Source organism: Aquila chrysaetos, chromosome 1 (genome assembly GCF_900496995.4).
Source record: "Aquila chrysaetos chrysaetos chromosome 1, bAquChr1.4, whole genome shotgun sequence".
In the NCBI taxonomy this organism is placed as follows: domain Eukaryota; kingdom Metazoa; phylum Chordata; class Aves; order Accipitriformes; family Accipitridae; genus Aquila; species Aquila chrysaetos.
In genome coordinates, this window is record NC_044004.1 from 2576567 (window position 1) to 2594455 (window position 17889).

Below are 17889 nucleotides of genomic sequence, written 5' to 3' on the forward strand. Positions count from 1 at the left end.
CAGTTAAATAATGGCTTGAATTTGAAGAAAAGCTTGAGATGCTGAATGATGCGTGGGCAGAAGTGACTTGGCCTTGCACTACAAGTACTGAGACACCATTTCCCCTCCCCCCGCCCCCAAATAGATATAACGGAGTGAGACCAGGCTCAGTGCAGGTGCCTCTGTACAGAATGCACCCTTGCTGTTTCTCCCCTTCATGCAGCAATGCTCGGGTGCATCAGACCTTCTCTGTGGCACCTGTTTAAATCTAGTTTTACTCTGGTTTACCCTCACTAAACCAACTCAGCCTGATTTGTAAGGGTATTATTGACTTAAATTGTGTCAGTTGACCTAAACGATGTTGGAAATTCTTCAGTGGTCCACTCTTGGTTTTGCTGGTATAAGTGATACTGGGATTCAGATGCACATGTCAGTGTCAACAGAGCTCTCTACAGAAGAGTTGGAAGAAACTGTCTCATGGGTGTGAGAAGGCTCAAACACTAGCACTGTGGATAAAACTAATTCAGATAAAAATGGGTAATGATGACAGCAGGTTTCTTGGTGTCTTCTGAATGTGCTCAGTTTTGCTAAATCTTCCAGTACCGCTTAAGCGCTCCGAGATTCTCATGTTGCACGCTTTCCCTGTCCCTCAAGGTAAGGAAACAGTGGACTCCTGATTTAAAGAAACACAAGGTTTTGGTGTGGCTGCCAGGAAAACCAGCTTGTATGTGACAGCTATCCAATAACAAAGAGCAGCCTTTTAGAGTCAAATTTTCCCCTCCATACCCTGCTCAAGAAGCTCTTGAGCTGAAGTGATGTAGTCCTATGGATTGGTGCTGTTGGCAAGACGGTCATCTCTGGAAAGCACAGCCTTAGAGGCAAGTTACTGGAGCTGAAACATAACCCTGTCACTTCAGGGAGAAAGCTAGTTACAGAAGAACAACTGGCTTGGTTAATTATTGCACTATATAATAGATTTTTCCAAATGACTTGCTATATTGCAACATGACTTCATGTATTGCAGCTAGGGGAGCAGGGTTTTTGCACATTGGCTTTCCTGCCTTGGGTAGGAGCAAGTTGAAATTCTGGTTTTTGTGAGGTTTCCATTCTTGGATTTATTCAAATGGGGTGGGAGCAGGCAAGCAGGTACTGCTGAGCAGCACTGCTGAGAGAGAGATGGCTTGTAACTTGTACCTCCACAACACGTACAAACTTATGTTCACGTGCATGCTTTAGTATCCTGCCCCACTTCAGACATCAAGGCGTGTGCTGGTGTGATCAGCCCTTGCCTCGTAATTAGTCTTCTCTGGCCATGCTTTGTACTTCAGTAGTTTCTTGCTAGGTCAGGTACTGCTTGATAGATGTGGTTGGAAAGGGATGATGTCTGGAAAGTGTTAGTACAGCTCTGTGAGCTATAGGTATCTGATATCTACTTCTGGCCATCTCTGGAATAGAAATGATGTTCAAAATGCGCAGAAAGCCTTCCTTTTCAAAACAAATTAATTGATGAGCTCAACAGCTGAGGTATGAAAATGCTGAGAACAGAGCTCAAAATAAGGGTCATCCTTGCTATAATGGTGCATTAACCATTCACTGTTGCTGACCAGTTCAGGTGGGTGAAGGTGAGAGAACTGAAGGTGTTGGACCACTTGAAGGTTCCACTGTTAAAGCCTGGAGGTCGTGTATCTTCCCCATTGATATGTTGAACTATAACACAAGGAGACTTGTATGCTGTCCAGCCACAGCAGGATTGCTACTGAGGGTTTTGATTTGCTTGTGAAAACCAGTGTTGTCTCTGGTCATTTGATCCCTTTGGAGGGAAGGACAAGGGTTGTTGCAGATCCAAACCATGGGTTTAATCGAGAAGATAGCTTGCACTCTATTTTCAATTACTTTAGAAGAGATTTATTCCTAACCTTAGGACCTGCCATGATCTTTCTCTCTGTCAAAGCTGATTCAAGTAGAAAAAGGACAAGAGGCTGTGGTGGAGGGGAGCTAGGAAATAAATGAAATACTGTCATCTTACTCATGACCTATATTTTTCTAATTAAGCTGTTTGGTTGCTCTCAGACATGTGCCTTTGTCAGATTAATTTGTGTAAGTAGTCTGCTTCCAATCTGTGATCAGGAAGTCAAACTCAATAAGAAAATACTTGGTGGTGTGATTTTTGTATGCAAGTTATTAAGAACTTAATAGAAAACATTATGTGCTCCTGACTAGTACATCTGTAGCCAAAGATCTTCAGGAACCATTACTGGAACAACCTTCGGGGTGTGAGAATACATCTTAGAAAGAAAGAAATGGGCTAGGATTATGGAAGAGGAGTTAAAGGAGCGATGAATCCTCCTATTACAGAGGACTGTGGTAGGTGCTTGCTAGATGAATAAAAGAGAGCAAGCAATCGAAGTGACTTTGAACCAGGAAAAAAAAAAACCACAACACTGAGGTAGGAAAACACGCTTCCCTACCTCTTTCAGTGTCAATAGGCAAACCCTGTGTACATATTTCACCAGTGCTTGTCAGAAGACTCTAGTAAGTGGCTTTAATGGGAACAGGAGAGCTGCCATCCACGCTGGTGTTAGCCTCCTCCTGTCACTGCACCAAGCCACTTTGCTGTTTTTGCAGTTTCCCAGCAGGAAAAATGATGGCTACCCAGATCACAGTTCTGTTTAAATATCCCAGGATAGAGACAGACCTGGTCTTTCATGGCCTCCAAAGATGATCTCTGTGTTTATTTCAAACAACTTGTTGTGGGAGTCCACCAGCCATCACGTGCCCAGCAGGGCTGGCTGGATTGCAGCCAAGGATTTCCCTCTGAGCAGTAATTCTGCCTGCTACAGCCTCTGTAGATCTTGAGCAAGGAGGTCAGCTTGGTTTCTATAACACACCTGTACCAGAAAGGGAAAAATTAACAGCTGAGAGAAAATATGGAAAGCCATTCAAACAGAGAGATCTGCCCATGGCAAAAGTGGAAATACCGTTGGTTTGGCACCTTGCCTTAATGTTTCCAAAAGCACTTTGGGAGATCAGGTGAAATGAAATGAAGTGTAAACTGCTCTCCAATAATGGTGCTTTTTTTTTTTTTTCCTAAGAGGGCTTTTTTGTAGAAGCTTCTGTAGTACTGCAAGTGCTAGGTATGTTGCCAGGAAATCAAAAGAGAGTGCTATTAAAAAGCAGATGGGGGAACAGGGAGAATACACCTTGAAATCTTGAAAGTTAATTCCCATAAAAACATGGATGTCAAATTCTACAAAAGAGTTAGCAGAACTGGGCTAATGGTAACTTAAAGTCACTGTTTAAGACTTCAGAAGTGACCCTTTCATAACCAACAACATTTTGTGTTTCTTTAAGTTGAAATGTGTGTTTACAAACCTTGTGCACCAGGAGAGAGCATGCCATGTGTCACAGTGCCAAGTATAACAATGCCATCTTCCTTGACAGTTGCACTATAAAGTCTCTTCAGCGACGTCATGTTTGCATCAGCCGCCTGGAGAGGCCTCAGAATTGGGGCGAAAACTCCTGCGAAGTGAGATTTGTGATACTAGTCCTGGCTCCTCCAAAAATGGTGAGTATTGTGTTCTTGTTTGCCCTGGTGCTTCAGAGGGTTCTCCCAAGATTGCTTTTCCTTGGTCTTCTTCTAGGGTTAATAACAACATTTTATTTTTAAAACACAAGGGGATGTAAAAAGGCCTGAGATCTTCTCAGCAGTTGTCAAGATGGTTTATACTAACAGTGTCTGTGAAGGGTAGATTAGTCAGCTGTGTCCTCATCTCATACTGGAGAATGGTCTCTAGCCTGACTAGGAGGAGAACACTGCAGATCAAGTGTGTCTGTAGTCCTCATGGATTTTTTTCTAGAGCTACAGCTGTGATGCATGTATTACTCCACAGATTGCCCCCTGTCCAGCTTTACCAGTTCAGCTACTTTTTTTTAGAGGTAAGGAACTCTGTTCCTGGTTAAAGCCATGCTTGTGAAGGGCTCTTGTTAGTCTGCAGCTGATGCCCCACTGTAAAGGTCTGGGTTGCTTCCCAGCAAACTCTCTCGATTGGACTGACAGTTACACTGCAGATGTGGTTGCAGCAGTTGTAGATGGACTGAGGTAACCAAGAAGAAGATGTAGTTTTGTGAGCTCTGTTGCAGTATGGGCGAGACTATTTGGGAGCTGGGGTGCTTGTAAGGTCAGACTGTCCCGAGGTCCTTTGGGATGTGTTTTCATAGCTTTTGGCACTTGAAGCAGCAAGGTTACACTTGCTCAACTGTACTTAATGGTTCTTTGGTGTAGACAAGGCCAACAAATGGCGTAGTAGTACGTATTTACTGCAATATCATGGGGGGCATCAAGGTTAATTGGGGATCACTGTCCTGTCTTCCTCGAAAGCACTGGCTTGATCAAGATGGTGTGTTCTTCCAGCTAATGGTTGAACGGTTCAAAGCTCAAGACCTTTTCACACCTAAGCTGGTTGTTTACACCTTGGGGCTACTAGGTCTGTGCTTCTGGGAGGTGCTGGAGAGACTGGGGACCTTGTCTGGAACAGGACATATCCTGATTCAATTTCCTGCTCTTCAATGCTATCTGTGTGACCTTGGGACCCTCTAGTCTGGTCTGTCTCCTCCCCGCCCCCTCCACCACCACCCTTGTTTAAATGGAAATACTGGTGTTTCCTTATTTCCCAGGATTTCTGGCAGATCTTTCCCAACTGAGCAGTTCAATGCTTTTGGCATAGATCTCAAATACAACAGGCTGAAAACATATTGATGTTCCTTATGAAAAGCAGCAGGCAAACAACTAAACCCGTGTGCAATTGCATTGATCTCCCTTTCATTGTATGGCAGTTTGCTTATCTCCGGCCAGCTACGTGCAAAGCACCCAGCGAACAGCTCTGCATCCGCTTATATCCTGAAAGTTTGCAATTCCAATGGACAGCATCAAATTAAGGAAAGGGAGTGGAGGCCAAGCAGAGCTGCAGTTGCCAATAGGCTTTTTATTTTAAATGAGTTTATCTAGCCAGCTCTAAGTACGCATTTCTGGTACAGCAGTTAAAATAATTAACCTGCTGACAGTAACAGATTAAATGAGCCTTGCTTGGGGAGAAAAAAAAAAAAGCCCAGAAAATGGGCATCTGTTGTGCTGAAGAATCCAGATCCTTGGCCTTCGCTAATACGGAGGATGGAAAAAACTTGTTCTATTGCAAATCTCTGCACAGTGTTCCTCTAAATTGTTCATCTCTCTCTCTGGGAAAGCAAAGAAAGGGAGCAGCACTGGGCAGCTTAAAGTAACCCCTTGCCACATCGAGCTCAAAGACTACTGCTTCTTAGAGGGGGAAGGAGAAGCCTCCCCTGTGATGGCAAGTCTAGGCTGGTTCAGTCTGCAACGACCAAGTTTACAAACTCTAAAAGCAACTCCCAGAGCAGATTATCTTCACTTAAATCCAAATGCTTCGCTAGAAACTTAAACTGAACTTGTCCTAGCAGGTGTGTCTGAAGGGACGTTACCTGTGATGGAGAGAGGGTGATGGAGGAGAGGTGGAGGCAGGGCAGTGTGAGTGATGGAGCAAGTATAGTGTTAGTGATGACTTTGGGACTAGTGCAGTGCCGCCCACATGTCCATGCCTCTGTGTCAAGCAACACTGAATTATTTGGTTGTGTTCATGAAGAAATTGTTCATCTGCTTTGTTATGAATCATGAAAACTAATTCAGATCAATCGCATATGCTCACTACTGCTTTTCACAACACCGTGAGGAGGTTGGAGGCTGTCCAAAGGAGGGTGGTTGTTTGGGTGTCTCTAGCTGTTGCTGCATGATGAGTGTTGAGTGTAGCGAAGGTGGGTGGGTTAAAACTTTGCATCAAAAGGAGCCTTTAATGAGCTATGGTTTTACGTAACTTTGCATTGGCAAGTATCTTATCTGTCCTGACCAAAGGGGCACAAGCAGTTGAGCCAGTCGGGGTTTGTAGAACTTGGGTTTGTGCAGGGCTGGGGAGCTCAGTCTCCTTTACTGTTCCCTTTGTGTCTAATTTCCAAGGTGCTGGGAGCAATACAAAAGCGGGCTTGGATACTTCTGAAGCTGGACCCTCAAAAGATTAGGCCTGTGTCTCTCAGAAATGTTAAAGCCTGCAAATAGGCGCTTGTTCCTTTTTCATGTTTGCAGGTCTCCCATCCCTTCCAACCATTTAGCGAAGATAAACAGTGCTGCTTGTGTGTGTGCTCAGCTGCTTCTTTCCTATGCTTTCCTCCATGCTGGTAGTTACTTTAGCTAAGAGCTCTAAATCTCCACTTGTGCTGCCAGAATTGCCCTAGAGAGGCCAGCTGAATTGAGTTTTAATGCCCAGAAAATAGGAATCTGATGAAGCAGATGTGCACAATAATCTCAGTCTTCTGGAAGAGACATCAGGGCACTCCTACCTGCGGGAACCTTGAATACAGCATCTTTCCAACCCAGTAGCAGTAATGCTGAGATGCTGTAGGACAGCAAAGACTCTTTATTTGTTTAGTCTTAGCAGCCTTGAAGGGAGACTGGGGATAAAAAAATGCATGCTCAGCATAATTCAGCTTTAGATCAAGTCCTGGGAAGTTGATCAAGTAAGACTGATCAGTGCTTCTGGTCAGGGCCTGTATATTGATGCCTTGACAGGATCCTGCTGTGCTTGGTTTGTCCATCTGCAACAGCTTCCACATGTGCCCTTCTTCATCGGGTGTTTCTGGGGTCCTGGAAGCCAGGCAGCTTGCTCTTCAGATGGTGCCCAGTGGGGTACATCAGTGATTTTACCTTCCGGAAGTGAAAGAAAATAGTTTTACAAGGGGTTTTTTTCTGTCTCTTTTCCGCTCAGAAAAGTACCAAAACAGCCACAGAAGTGGGCAGGACCTTTGCCACAATGTTTTCGGACATAACCTTTCGGCAGAAACTCCTAGAAACCAAAACGGAAGAGGAGTTCAAGGAGGCCTTAGTCCACCAACGCCACTTGTTGACGGTGGTGAATCAGAGACCCTCAGCGATGAGCGATGGGCACAAGTCACATGGTCCTAAGCCACTCAAGGTAAGGCTGGCCAACATCTGCCGTGCCCCTGCTTCAGTGGTGTCCAAATGCATAAATGCAAGGGGTTTGGGGTAAGGAGATGGAGCAGTTGTCCTGCTTACATCCATTGGGCTCTCCTAGCAAGCTCTCGGCACTGAGGTTTCCACAAATGGCTGCTGTGTGTATGTCCCTCTTCCTCAGCTCCTGCTGTAAATCTGAAAGAAAAAAAAAAAAAAATCAAACCCCAAAACACTTCAAAGAGGCAGGTGCTGAAGGGATGCAGAGCAGTAGGGGGTTGAAATGGTTGCAAGACTTTGATTCCAGATGCTTAGTCAAGGGTGGGATTAATGGATCACTGTGCGTTGTCAGTCCAAGGTACTTAATCCTTAGAATCAGAAGTCTCTGAAGGAAGCTGCTGCTTGTCTTTCCTGCAGCCAAAAGACTTCTTGGCCATCTCTGCATGGTAATTTCACTTAAAAGTTGTCTGTCAGTATTTGGCCTGACTTCTCACTGTTTGATCTGTAGCTCTGTAAAACGTTACTTGCTTTGTACTTTAAAGTTTGAGGGAAATGCTGTAACTCAGCTTTCTTTTCTGGAATTTCCTGTGTATTGGTCACTGCTTTGCTTTTCCGTTCAGAAATTCATTCTTTAACCAGACAGCATACCTGAAAAACAAACTGTGCCATCTCTAGCTTGCTGCTCCTGTCTCTGAATTACAAATAACCTTAAAGCTTTGGGTTGCCTACAGTGCAGAAGCCTGCTAACTTATCATTTCCCCACCCCCCCCCGGAATAGACTTAGGGGGTTTTGATCTGCACATCTGGAAATGAGCAAAGCTCATGTTTTTCCTGCAGAATCCCCTTGCTTATAGGTAGCGCTTTGAACTTTCCTAGACCCCATACCTGCTCTTAAGTTTGCAGAACAAGTCCTGAAACCCTCTTTAAACCTAGGTCATTCAGAGCGGTGGTATTCAGAGTAGTTGCAGTAATGTAATTTAGGTAAAGTAGGTTTAACCCTTTGCACTTGTTCTTTCAAAGGAGTTTTTGTTAAAGCAGTTGAAGCTTCTGGCTCTATCTTCTGCTAAAACTAGCCCTTTTTAAATGTCTGCAGAGGATTTTCTGCTCTGCGGTTTGGTGAGCAGGAGGGCTGGATGCAACACTGAGCTTGTAGGTGTTGGCCCTGAGAAGTGGTGGTTCCTATCTCCCTCGCTGGGTAAGCAGCCTTTGCCAGGCAGATTTTTGACAGCTCTGAGCCAGTGCTGTAGATAGTGATGCTTGTTTCTTTAGCGCTTGCTCTTGGCATTGACCATTCTTGGTCTGGATTTGGTAAATGGTTGTTTTTAAAGTGTTTTATCCTTCAGCTCTCAGGAGATGCAGCCTGTATAGTAGTAACTCTGCTCTCCCATGTCACTTGGAAGCAGCTGTCCCCCATGCGGTCTTGCCAGCATAGACCTTAAGAGCTGGGATGGAGATTTCTTTTCCTGGCAAGCAAAGATTTGTCTGGATAAGTGAGGTTGATTTGAGATCATAGCCTGCATTCCTCGCTTCCTATGAGAGCTATCTCCAGCAGCATCTTCTCCCCCTCTGCTTGCCCTGTGCGATAGCCTTCTAGAAAGGAAGCGTTTAATATGAGCACAAACTCATATGAGACCAGGGCTGTAATTTCAACCTGTGAACCACCCCCAGTGAAATAAATATGCTAATCCAGAGCCACTGTATTATTAAAGTGAGCCCTCAGGAGGGTAAAGTCTCTCGGTAGCATAAAAATCTGCCTCCTGCCTCCTTTCTTCCTTTGGTCCTGCAGCGATGGGAGAAAAATGGTCCTCAAATGCTCTGTGTGTGACTGGGGTTTCTGCAAGTGCTCATTTTTACCTCTGCGAAAATACTAAAGGGGACATGACAGTTGCACACCACGCTGTGCCTACAGCACAGTCAGTTTGCTTTGGCTCATCTCAGAGAATTATTTAGGCAAGGCTAAATACTCAGTCATAATTAAGTCAGCCTGAAATCCTCTTGTTTACTGAAGCATCTAATTGTAATTTTGTTCATGCAGGAGCCCCTAACAGTTGTGATGCTTTCTAGCTGTGATTTTGTGTCTGATACCTGTGTGGATTTGCTGAGAGGGCTGGGCTATGCTTGCTCAGCATCTGCAGGAGGGAGGATAGTGTGTGTCCCTAGTCTGTGTAAAATAGTCGTGCAGCCCCCCCAGTATTTTAGGGGAAGACTGAGAAAGGGGCGGCATTGTCGGAGCAGGTATTTTCTGTTTGGCTGTGTAAGTGCTGGCTTAGCCTCTTGCTCTAACCCAAACAATGGTTGCTTATGGCAAGAGACTTGGAAGGATTTGTAAAATGCATAGTGGAAAATTCAAGAACTTCATCTAGGATTTTTTTCTGTGTGTGTTCCTTTTGCTGCTCTTTCCTTCCTTGTGTATTAGGAGCAGCATGGGCAAAGCACTGGAAGTACTTGCAGAAGAGGAGAATAAGGAGACTGAAGGAGAATTTGGTGCTGGGTACCTGAGCTGCAGTTCCTAAAGGCTAATAAGCTTTGAGCTTGGCGGGGAGGGAATGCAGCTCTGACCTCCTGGATAAGACCACTTAGTATCAGGATATTAAATCAAAAAGACAACAGGGCCGTGAGAGAGGTGCCACCACGAATGGGAGTGGAAAGACAATGGGTCAGCCAGACTCGACCCACTAAAGGAGAAAGAAGCAGGGAATGGCAGTCCAAGAAATTCCCAACACTGGCGTGTATGAGGAAGCAGATCAAAAAGGGCAAGAATGAAGTGTCAGCACTGTTCCTCCCAAGGTTTTTGGAAACCTCACAATGTGCAAGCTCGGAAGATGGCAGGAGGCGTAAGCCAGACTGAAACATGTCTGGAGTAGTTAAACCATAAAAATGCACGGTGGATAGGTTGGGGGATAAAAGTAAAACCAAAAAGGGGAGTAACTTCAGAGGTCAGTAAACTTGGTCGTTCATCTCCTCACTGCAACCCAAGTTGAGTATGAGGTTAGTAGAGCAGAGAGGAAAGCAGGAGGATTAGCCATAGAGAAGAAACAGCTTTCCCCATACTTGGCCCCTGATGAGGTTTTGCTTGACATCCCCATGCCCCACCCTAGGCTAAACTTGCACATGTGCAAGAAATAAATGCATGAAGGGAATTGGGTGTCTCAAACATAAGCCATCGGCTCCCCCTTCTCTCAAATTTGCCTCAATGTGCATTGCAGAACAAAAAGTTAGGCAGTGCTTTGCTTTTCTGCACACTCACTGCTGCCTACGAACAGGCATCGTGCATGAGTGCCCCTTCCCTCCCCACCTCGCGCTCAGCCCCAGGCCAGCAGCAAGCGTGTGGCTTCTTCCCCGGAAGATGAGATACCCCGAGCATCATCTTCCCCGTGCTCACTGCAGTGAGACGAGTAAACATATTAGTCATTAAAGCTTTTGTGATTCTCTGGATGACTTGTGCCTTCAGGAATGTCTTTCTGAGGGGGGGAAAATTAAATTGCTTTTCAAGTGCATATGGCTTTCGTGTCCAAATATGTCTCCAAATACGTTTTAAGCTCATAGCTTTTTCAGAGATGCTTAAAATGCAGATGTTATGCTGGTGTCTGCCGTCTTTTCATCCTGATTTGTTCAGGTTAGAGAGTTGAAACTGTCCTAAAGTAATAGAGGTGTATTGGCAAAATGCAACAGAAGTGACTTAAGTAGCTGAAATGTGAGATGTCATAGTCACTGATAAAGGAGCTGGTCCTCTGAGGTATCTTTTGCACCCCAAACCCTGGTGTTTGCTGTGCCCGGTGTATTCCTTCTAAAGGAGAGGTTTCCTTGTGTTTTACTTATGGTTCTGATCTTCCAGGTGCTGCAAAGCTGTGTGTAGTCTGTTAAACGAGCCCTGCAGTGTCAAGTCCTTTCTAAAGCAGTAGTTTTTATCAGTTTCCAGCCAAACGAAGATGTCCATGCTGTTTTGAGATGATCTGTTGGTGTAAATTTTGGACCTGTGATTCCCCCCCAATACTCCCTAGCAGAGGTTATAAGTCTGTGTCTAATTCTACAACAAACACGAAATGTTCTAGATGAGACAGCTGGGGTAATTAGCACTGTATAAAGGTGCATTTGATTTTCAGAGTAGTATGTGTACTCTGAGTTGAGGATAACAGGAAAAAAAAAATCTGACAGGTGCCTCATTTGCAAGTGTTGCCTACTCTGATGCTTTCCATGTGCTTTCTGTAAGGATGTAGTTGTGAGAATTGGGAGGCTGTAAGTCAATAGCAGCTGTCAACATATTTCTGAAAGGCTCCTTATTGCCTGTGATGAGCATCAGATCATATAAACATTCATACTGCACCTTGCAGCCACCCAAACCAGAAATAAAAGGGAATGTGTTGGGTTTTTGGAACCCTTTCACAATGATCTTACTGTCTTTCAATGGGTGGAAATTATGGCTTGGTTATGTGAAGTTAGTCAAGCTTGTTCACTTTTGGTGGAGTTTGAGGTGTAGACAGTCTTAGTTCCCTTCCTACATCTATTTGAGGTCTCCCTTTCACGTGGCAGTGCCAAGGAAGGGAGCACTTGCTGGGGATCCCCTTTCAGAGGCTTCATGTGGTTTTGGGGAAAGAGGTTGGGTTTTTTTTTTTTTGTGGTGGCATCTAAAGAAAAAGAAGTTGGCTAGAGGGATAGGAAAGGCGTCTCTGACCTGATGTTTAACCCCAGGGTACCCAAGGTCTAATCCTGCTGTTGGCCAGGGTGTTTTCAGTGGGTCACACTGCATCAGCTCCCTCACCTGCAAAGCAGGGATGCAGATATGAGTGGGAGGGGGAAAAGGGAAGGAAGGGGAGGAAAACAGGGTGGTCTGGGGGATTTTCTCTTTTACAATGCTTTTGAGGATATAAATTGAAGTGCAAAGAGTTTATTTTTATTATCGTTACAAAATCTGATTTGAATGCCCTATTCAAAATGACCAGTTTTGCTCCTATCAGTATTGAATAAGGAGGTTAATCTCTTTAACAATACATGAGCCTTTAAACTGACACAGCACTTCCTTCCTTTCTTTAGTTGCATGAGTTTCTCAATGTTGGCAAGGGGATTTCTGATGACATTGCACGAAGATTTCCAGTGTACGCTTTGGACTTCACTGACGGTATGTTGGCCAATGTTTATGAAAGCATTGGCCTGATTTTTAATTTTTGTGATGTGATGTCCTGTTTACAGTGTGCATTGAATGTGTTCTTTGATACGTGTAATAGCGCTTTTATTTCTTATTTAAAAGAATATTTTGGCCGAAGCCTGTGAATAGGCAGCGTGGCACATTATAGATGAGAATCTTTCAGTGTTCCCCTAATGAAGATGCTAGCTGTATGTAGATGAGGATTTTAATTTTTATTAAGCAATGAGGCAATTAAATGGATTGATTATTGTCGTGTGTAGACACAGATCAACTCGTTGCAACCTAATTAGTCAGCACTGGCCTAATAAGCCCTTTCTGCTGTCTTTGCAAGCCAGCATCAATAGCAATTATGGTGATGCTGTGGGAGTTGAGAATGCTTGAACAAAATCTGAGCTGCAGTAACTTCAGCTCGGTGCTTTTTAAAACAGGATATAGTTTGTCTGCTGTAGCCACTTCATAGGAGCAGTGATACGGTGTTTATATTGAGCCTCAGGTTTTGGGCTTTACATAAAACGAACAAGGCCGTTGTGGGAGCTAGGAGTCACTTTCTCCCTTTTCACTTTCAAACTTTCACTTTCAGAGATTCTTAAAGGCTGTGAAAAGTCTTCAGGGCAAACCATGCTTAGAGAGCCTCAGCCTGACATCAAAACAAGTTCAGTTTCTTACAGCTTGTTAGGGAGTTGGTTAATATATTCAAGTAGCAAAATCAGAAAGTTTGCATAAAATAGTAGGCAAGTAGGGAGAATAGTAGGGAGAAACTCAGGGCTCTGTCAGCCACCTTCCTGCTGTTAAATCCTCCTTAGCTCAAGCCACAGTGTCCCAGCCTTCCCCACTGCACCTCTGCTGAGGACTATCTCCCTTGGAGTTGGCATAAGAAAAGAAGATACATACCCGAGCCCCGTTTTGCAGTCAAGTATTCTAGTGCAAAGCCACCTTCCACAGCAGCTGAAGCTTGAGAGCAAGCATGGGCAGGGTATGGATGTGTGTCCTCCACTACATTTCAGCAAGGATGGTCACCGCTAGCAGAGGAACAGAGACATCAGCTGCTGGCTGCTTGGCTGAAGGAGATGCCATGTGTCTGGGGGAGTTGCCAAGTAGTTGCTTCCCACGAAGATCCGGCTTTCTTCACTAGGAGTGCTTCACCCACCGCGACGCGTTTTGCAGTTGTCGGTATCCACTTTGCTGGGAAGAATAAAATGGGATGAAGTGCTGGCTTAGCACAGTGGTTGAGTGCTGGGTGCTTTGTAACTGCTGGGATGAAACTACTTTCAGGAGGCTTGGGGTGATAGGAGGGCAGGCTCTGTTTGAAGTCAAGCTAATGCTATATTCGCTGCGGGGTTGAGGGTATGTTGAGGCGGAAGGCAGGCAAGAGATTATTTTCAGGATAGCAGCAACGAGTCTGATAAAACAGAAAAAATATTTCTTGGCATGTGCATCATTGGCACCGGATCTGGCAGGGGACTTAAGCTCCTAATCTGGACACCTCTGGAATGGGTTCAGGACAATTCATCTCTCTGGTTGCTGCTTTCTAGAGCTGTCAAAGTCTAACTTTTCGTTATAAAGGGATATTGAAGCACTTCAGAAGGAAAGTGCTGCAGAAGCACCTTGTGGGGACCCATGTGCATCTCAAGACAGAGCAGTGTCTGCTGTGGCTGTCGGTGTTCTGAGTGCGGTAGGTTCACAGGTGCAAAAGCATCATACGTTGGTCCTGCAGCCAATTTTGGCTGTCAGCAGATTTGGAAATCCGTTTCAGGGTCTATGTTCTGGTTCTGCATGCATCCAAATTAACCTGTGCCTGCTGCCTCTCAGGCCTAGGGCTGTCAGCTATAGCCAGGTCCTCAAGCTTTCCATGAACTATGTACACAGCAGATCAGGCTTGGCCTAAACAAGGTGCTGGGATTGACTAGCTTGAAAGAATGGTTCCCTTGGGTGCATCTGCCCTGAGTGATGAAATACTGTCATAATGAGAATCCAGCATTACAAATACACCAAAACCATTTTTTTCTGGAATAAAAAGCAAGTATATGTTAAAAAGCGTCAGTGCATCGCTATACAATTTCTGGAGAGTGGAAGATGCAGAAATGAGCCAACTGAAACTCAAGAACTACTGCAGCTCAAATGTGAAGTACTTGCCTTAGGAGCAGTTGTGCTCTTTCAAGTAGGATATGGGGAAAAGAAGGTTTTTTTAAAAACCTATATATATTAGTATGTGCCATTTCTTCCCAGAAACCAGAAATTAGGATGAATTCTTTAAGGATCTGCATGGAATGAAAACCAGATGGAGCATAAAGCATCTGCCATAAACCACCAAGACCGAAGGTGATCAGGAATGTGAAATTCCTGGACCATCTCAAAGCAGCAGTGTACCAGAACATTGGGGATTTGAGCTATCCAAGTATCTGCACTCCAGACAGCCACACGTGCATCATCAAAGAGCTCTGAATTACAAAGATGCCTTTTTTTGAATGGTTGGAGTCTCTAAATCCTCAATCTGAGAAGCATCCCGGGGTTTTGGTTTAGACAGATAAACCGATTAAGGGCAGGGTGATAAATAATAAGGCTTTTCTAGGGCCAGCAAATGTTTTTGTCAGTTGGACTTTTGTGGGATTGGTCGTCTTCACACGCTGCACAAAGCTGGCCATTAAATTATCCTTGACCATCATGATTTGGGAGAGGAAAGAAAGGAATCATCTTTTTCTTTTTTTCGGTCCAGATTAGGAACTTGTCTGCTTTGGATTGTGAGGTCTTGTGCATTTTACTGAACGTGCAAGTATCAAGGAAGAGTTTTCTAAACTTTTAGTCCAGGACTTTAGTGATATGGATGGCTTGTAATAGGTGTCTTCCAGCAGGAGCATCTGAAGATGAACAGTTAGATTATGCGGAACCTAAGAACACCTGTAACTTTTCTTTTAAGTTAGGATTAACAAAATTTGGCATGTAGTTGCCTCTTAATGACTACAACATTTGTTCATGGGATTCTGCTTTCTTAAAAAAAGTTTGTACAGAACTTCATCCTGATCCTGTCAAATAGGCTCAAAACGTGTGTGTATCAATACTATTACTCTTTAAGACTCAGTCGAACTGTAGGAGCTTCCTGAATATTTTTTTTATTTTGAGGCTGGTTTGAATGAAGGAGGGAATTCTGCCTGGACTTAGCTAAGGGGTTTTCTGAAACCCCTTAAAGTTGCTGCTCTTATTCTTCAGTGTGTATTTTCTGGTACAACATGGAGGAATAAACACTTAAGAATGTAGCATCCGGAGTGCCCAGGGGGAAATTTGAGGTGCCTGAGATTTTTATGGTGAGCTTTCATGCTGTGTTCTGCTGTATCCCTTCACCTCTTGAGGAGGGAGGGTGAAGGGAAGAGAGGAGAGCTGAGACTTATTCTGTTTCCCCCTGTTTTCCTGGACCCGTGTCCTCAGCACGCGGCCGTGGTGGGTGGATAGTTCAGCTGGAGATGTGGATTCCTCCCTGTCCTTGGTCCTGCAGAAGGTCCCTCACCAGCTCCTGAGAGTAAGGCGAGCGCATCTGCTGGCAGCGTCCTCGGGATTCGGTGGCGGTGGTTTGCAGGAGGGAGATCTCCAAAGCTCCCTGTAATGCAGGCACCCTTAGAAGGAAGGCTTGAAAGCGCTGGAAAAACAGGATTTGAAAGGGAAGCTTTGCCTTCCTGGTTGTCTAAGACAGCACAGAGCTTAAACCTGCGAAAATGTTGTCTGTGGATTGAAGATTTGGCACATGCCGTAGCCATCAACTCTCCCACACGTGGTGGCACTGGCCACCTTGTTTGGCAGGATTGTGTTCTCGAGGGAAGAGGAAAAGTAAAGGGATTGCAGATAGGCTTTTCCCCTTCCCTTCAGTGCCTCTGCTGCCCTAGATTAGACGATGGGGTACCTCCTGCATCACTCTGCAGCCCTTCACTCCTAAATATCACCTGGGTGTAAAAGTTCAATGGCCACTTGAAGACTGGCTTATTGGATGCTTTGGGGCATCGTGACCTGGGTTGCTTTTGGAGCCTCACTTTGAGCCAGTGGTGGATGGGAGTGCATTAAAGATGCATGAAAGCATCTTGTTTTGTCTGAGTGTTTCCTTCCAAGAGTCTAGCACTTCATGGGAAATGGGCTGAAAGAAACAAGAGAAAAAGGGAAAGCTCTAAGCCCTAGATTTGTTTCTTCGTATTTCTCTAGTCTGAGCATATGCTTGGCTTCTCTGTTCCAAAATCAGTAAGAGTGGATTTCGTTTTCCAGTTAAGTTCTTAGTCTCACTTGTACTGTGATTTACTCTTCACAGGACTTTAGGGAAGATTCATCTTCTGTTCATCTTGAGAAAATTGGGTGGAGTCCAGCAGCTACTAACATAAGTGAAAGACCAGCTTGAGGGCATTAGCAGAAGTTTGTAATGCTTTGAGCTTTTATGGCTCAAAACCTTTCAACAGATATCCTTACTGTGTGTTTTTACCATTGAAATGTGATTTTTTTTTTTTTTTTTTTTAAATCAGGGCTTTAATAGACACATCCTTGCTGCTGTGCTGCAGATCAGTATAATTAAACTTGTTTTGCATTGGATATTTCAGAGAATTGGGAAAGAACATTAATAGTCAGACATTTCATAGAATGTCCATCTGCCTCGATTTTTTGATTCAGTAAATGTACAATTAGTAGACTTAAGGAGCTCTAGTCCCAGTCTCTGGGTCTTTTGGTCATTAAGTTATAGATGCAGAATACCAAGCAAAGTGAGGCCAGCAATGCTGCAGTTTTCTCTGAAACTCTAACCTTGTCTTTAAAAGCTATGACCCTTCAGAAATTCAAACAAGTAAAATAGAACTGTCATGTTGATGAACATAATTGCTTCCCATTTCAATGTGTAGATGTACCTTAATTTCAATGGATTGCTTCTGTAATAGTCAGCTACTCAAATTTCACAGCTGAACTGAGCGCTGATTTTTCTGCTACAAATTTATATTGTGCAGTTGGAGTGACACATTTTTCAATGGCTTTATGAGCCTGCTGCAGATGAAATGCCATCATAATGCAGCCCACCTTCTTTTAAATGAAGTAATGTCAGTCCCTGGGTTGCAAATAGACCCTGAAAATGTTTAGCCAGATGTTGACTTTTAAAAAGGCAAAAGGTAAATTGCGGTTAATACTGGATTTTAGTGCTTGTCTCGGGTGAATATCTGTACAAGGAGGCAGTATTTGCTCATGATTTTAACTGTAATTAATGAGTGATTAATCATGTTTGTGAAAGGGTATCTTTAATCTGATGTAGTTATTGTGTCCATTATGAAGTGAATTTTGCTGCCCACCAGAAGGGATTCTTTGCTTCTTGGATCTCATCTGGCTGATTATGGACTGAAGTACTGCTTTGTACTGGAAGTCTTGGACCCAGCCACGATGTGGCATAAGGACTGCCGTGATCGGCAAGGACTCCTGCTGCTGCTTGCTTTGCAAGGATTGAAGCTGAAACGAAAATCCATGCATGAGCATTTTGTGATGCTCTTCAAGGCTTCTTCCTTCTTTCTGTCCTCTCATGCTATGGTTTATCTACCTGAAAGGTTTTTTTAGAAAGCATCTCTCATCACTTCTGTAGCTTTCTCTGCTCAGCAAATGAGCCTTTTCTTTTTTAATGTTAGTTGTTTCTGTGGTCCTGGCTGCCTGTCTTTTCATGAATGATTTCAAAGTTTTTGGGCATTGTTGACTCTGACTGTTCATGTTGGAAAGACTTTTTTGTCCAAAAAGCAGT

General features: G+C 44.1%; 1 protein-coding gene across 8 annotated transcripts in view; it reads left to right on the forward strand.

Moving 5' to 3' along the window:
- The window catches only part of SLC4A11 (solute carrier family 4 member 11), a 99156-nt gene that overhangs the window by 51553 nt on the left and 29714 nt on the right, over positions 1-17889 (forward strand). For all 8 annotated transcript variants that reach the window (XM_030021058.2, XM_030021045.2, XM_030021050.2 and 5 more), the window contains 3 exons: positions 3421-3544; positions 6807-7013; positions 12041-12125. In XM_030021058.2, the coding sequence (XP_029876918.1) occupies positions 3421-3544; positions 6807-7013; positions 12041-12125 (416 nt within the window). The remainder of the gene's footprint in view (positions 1-3420; positions 3545-6806; positions 7014-12040; positions 12126-17889) is intronic.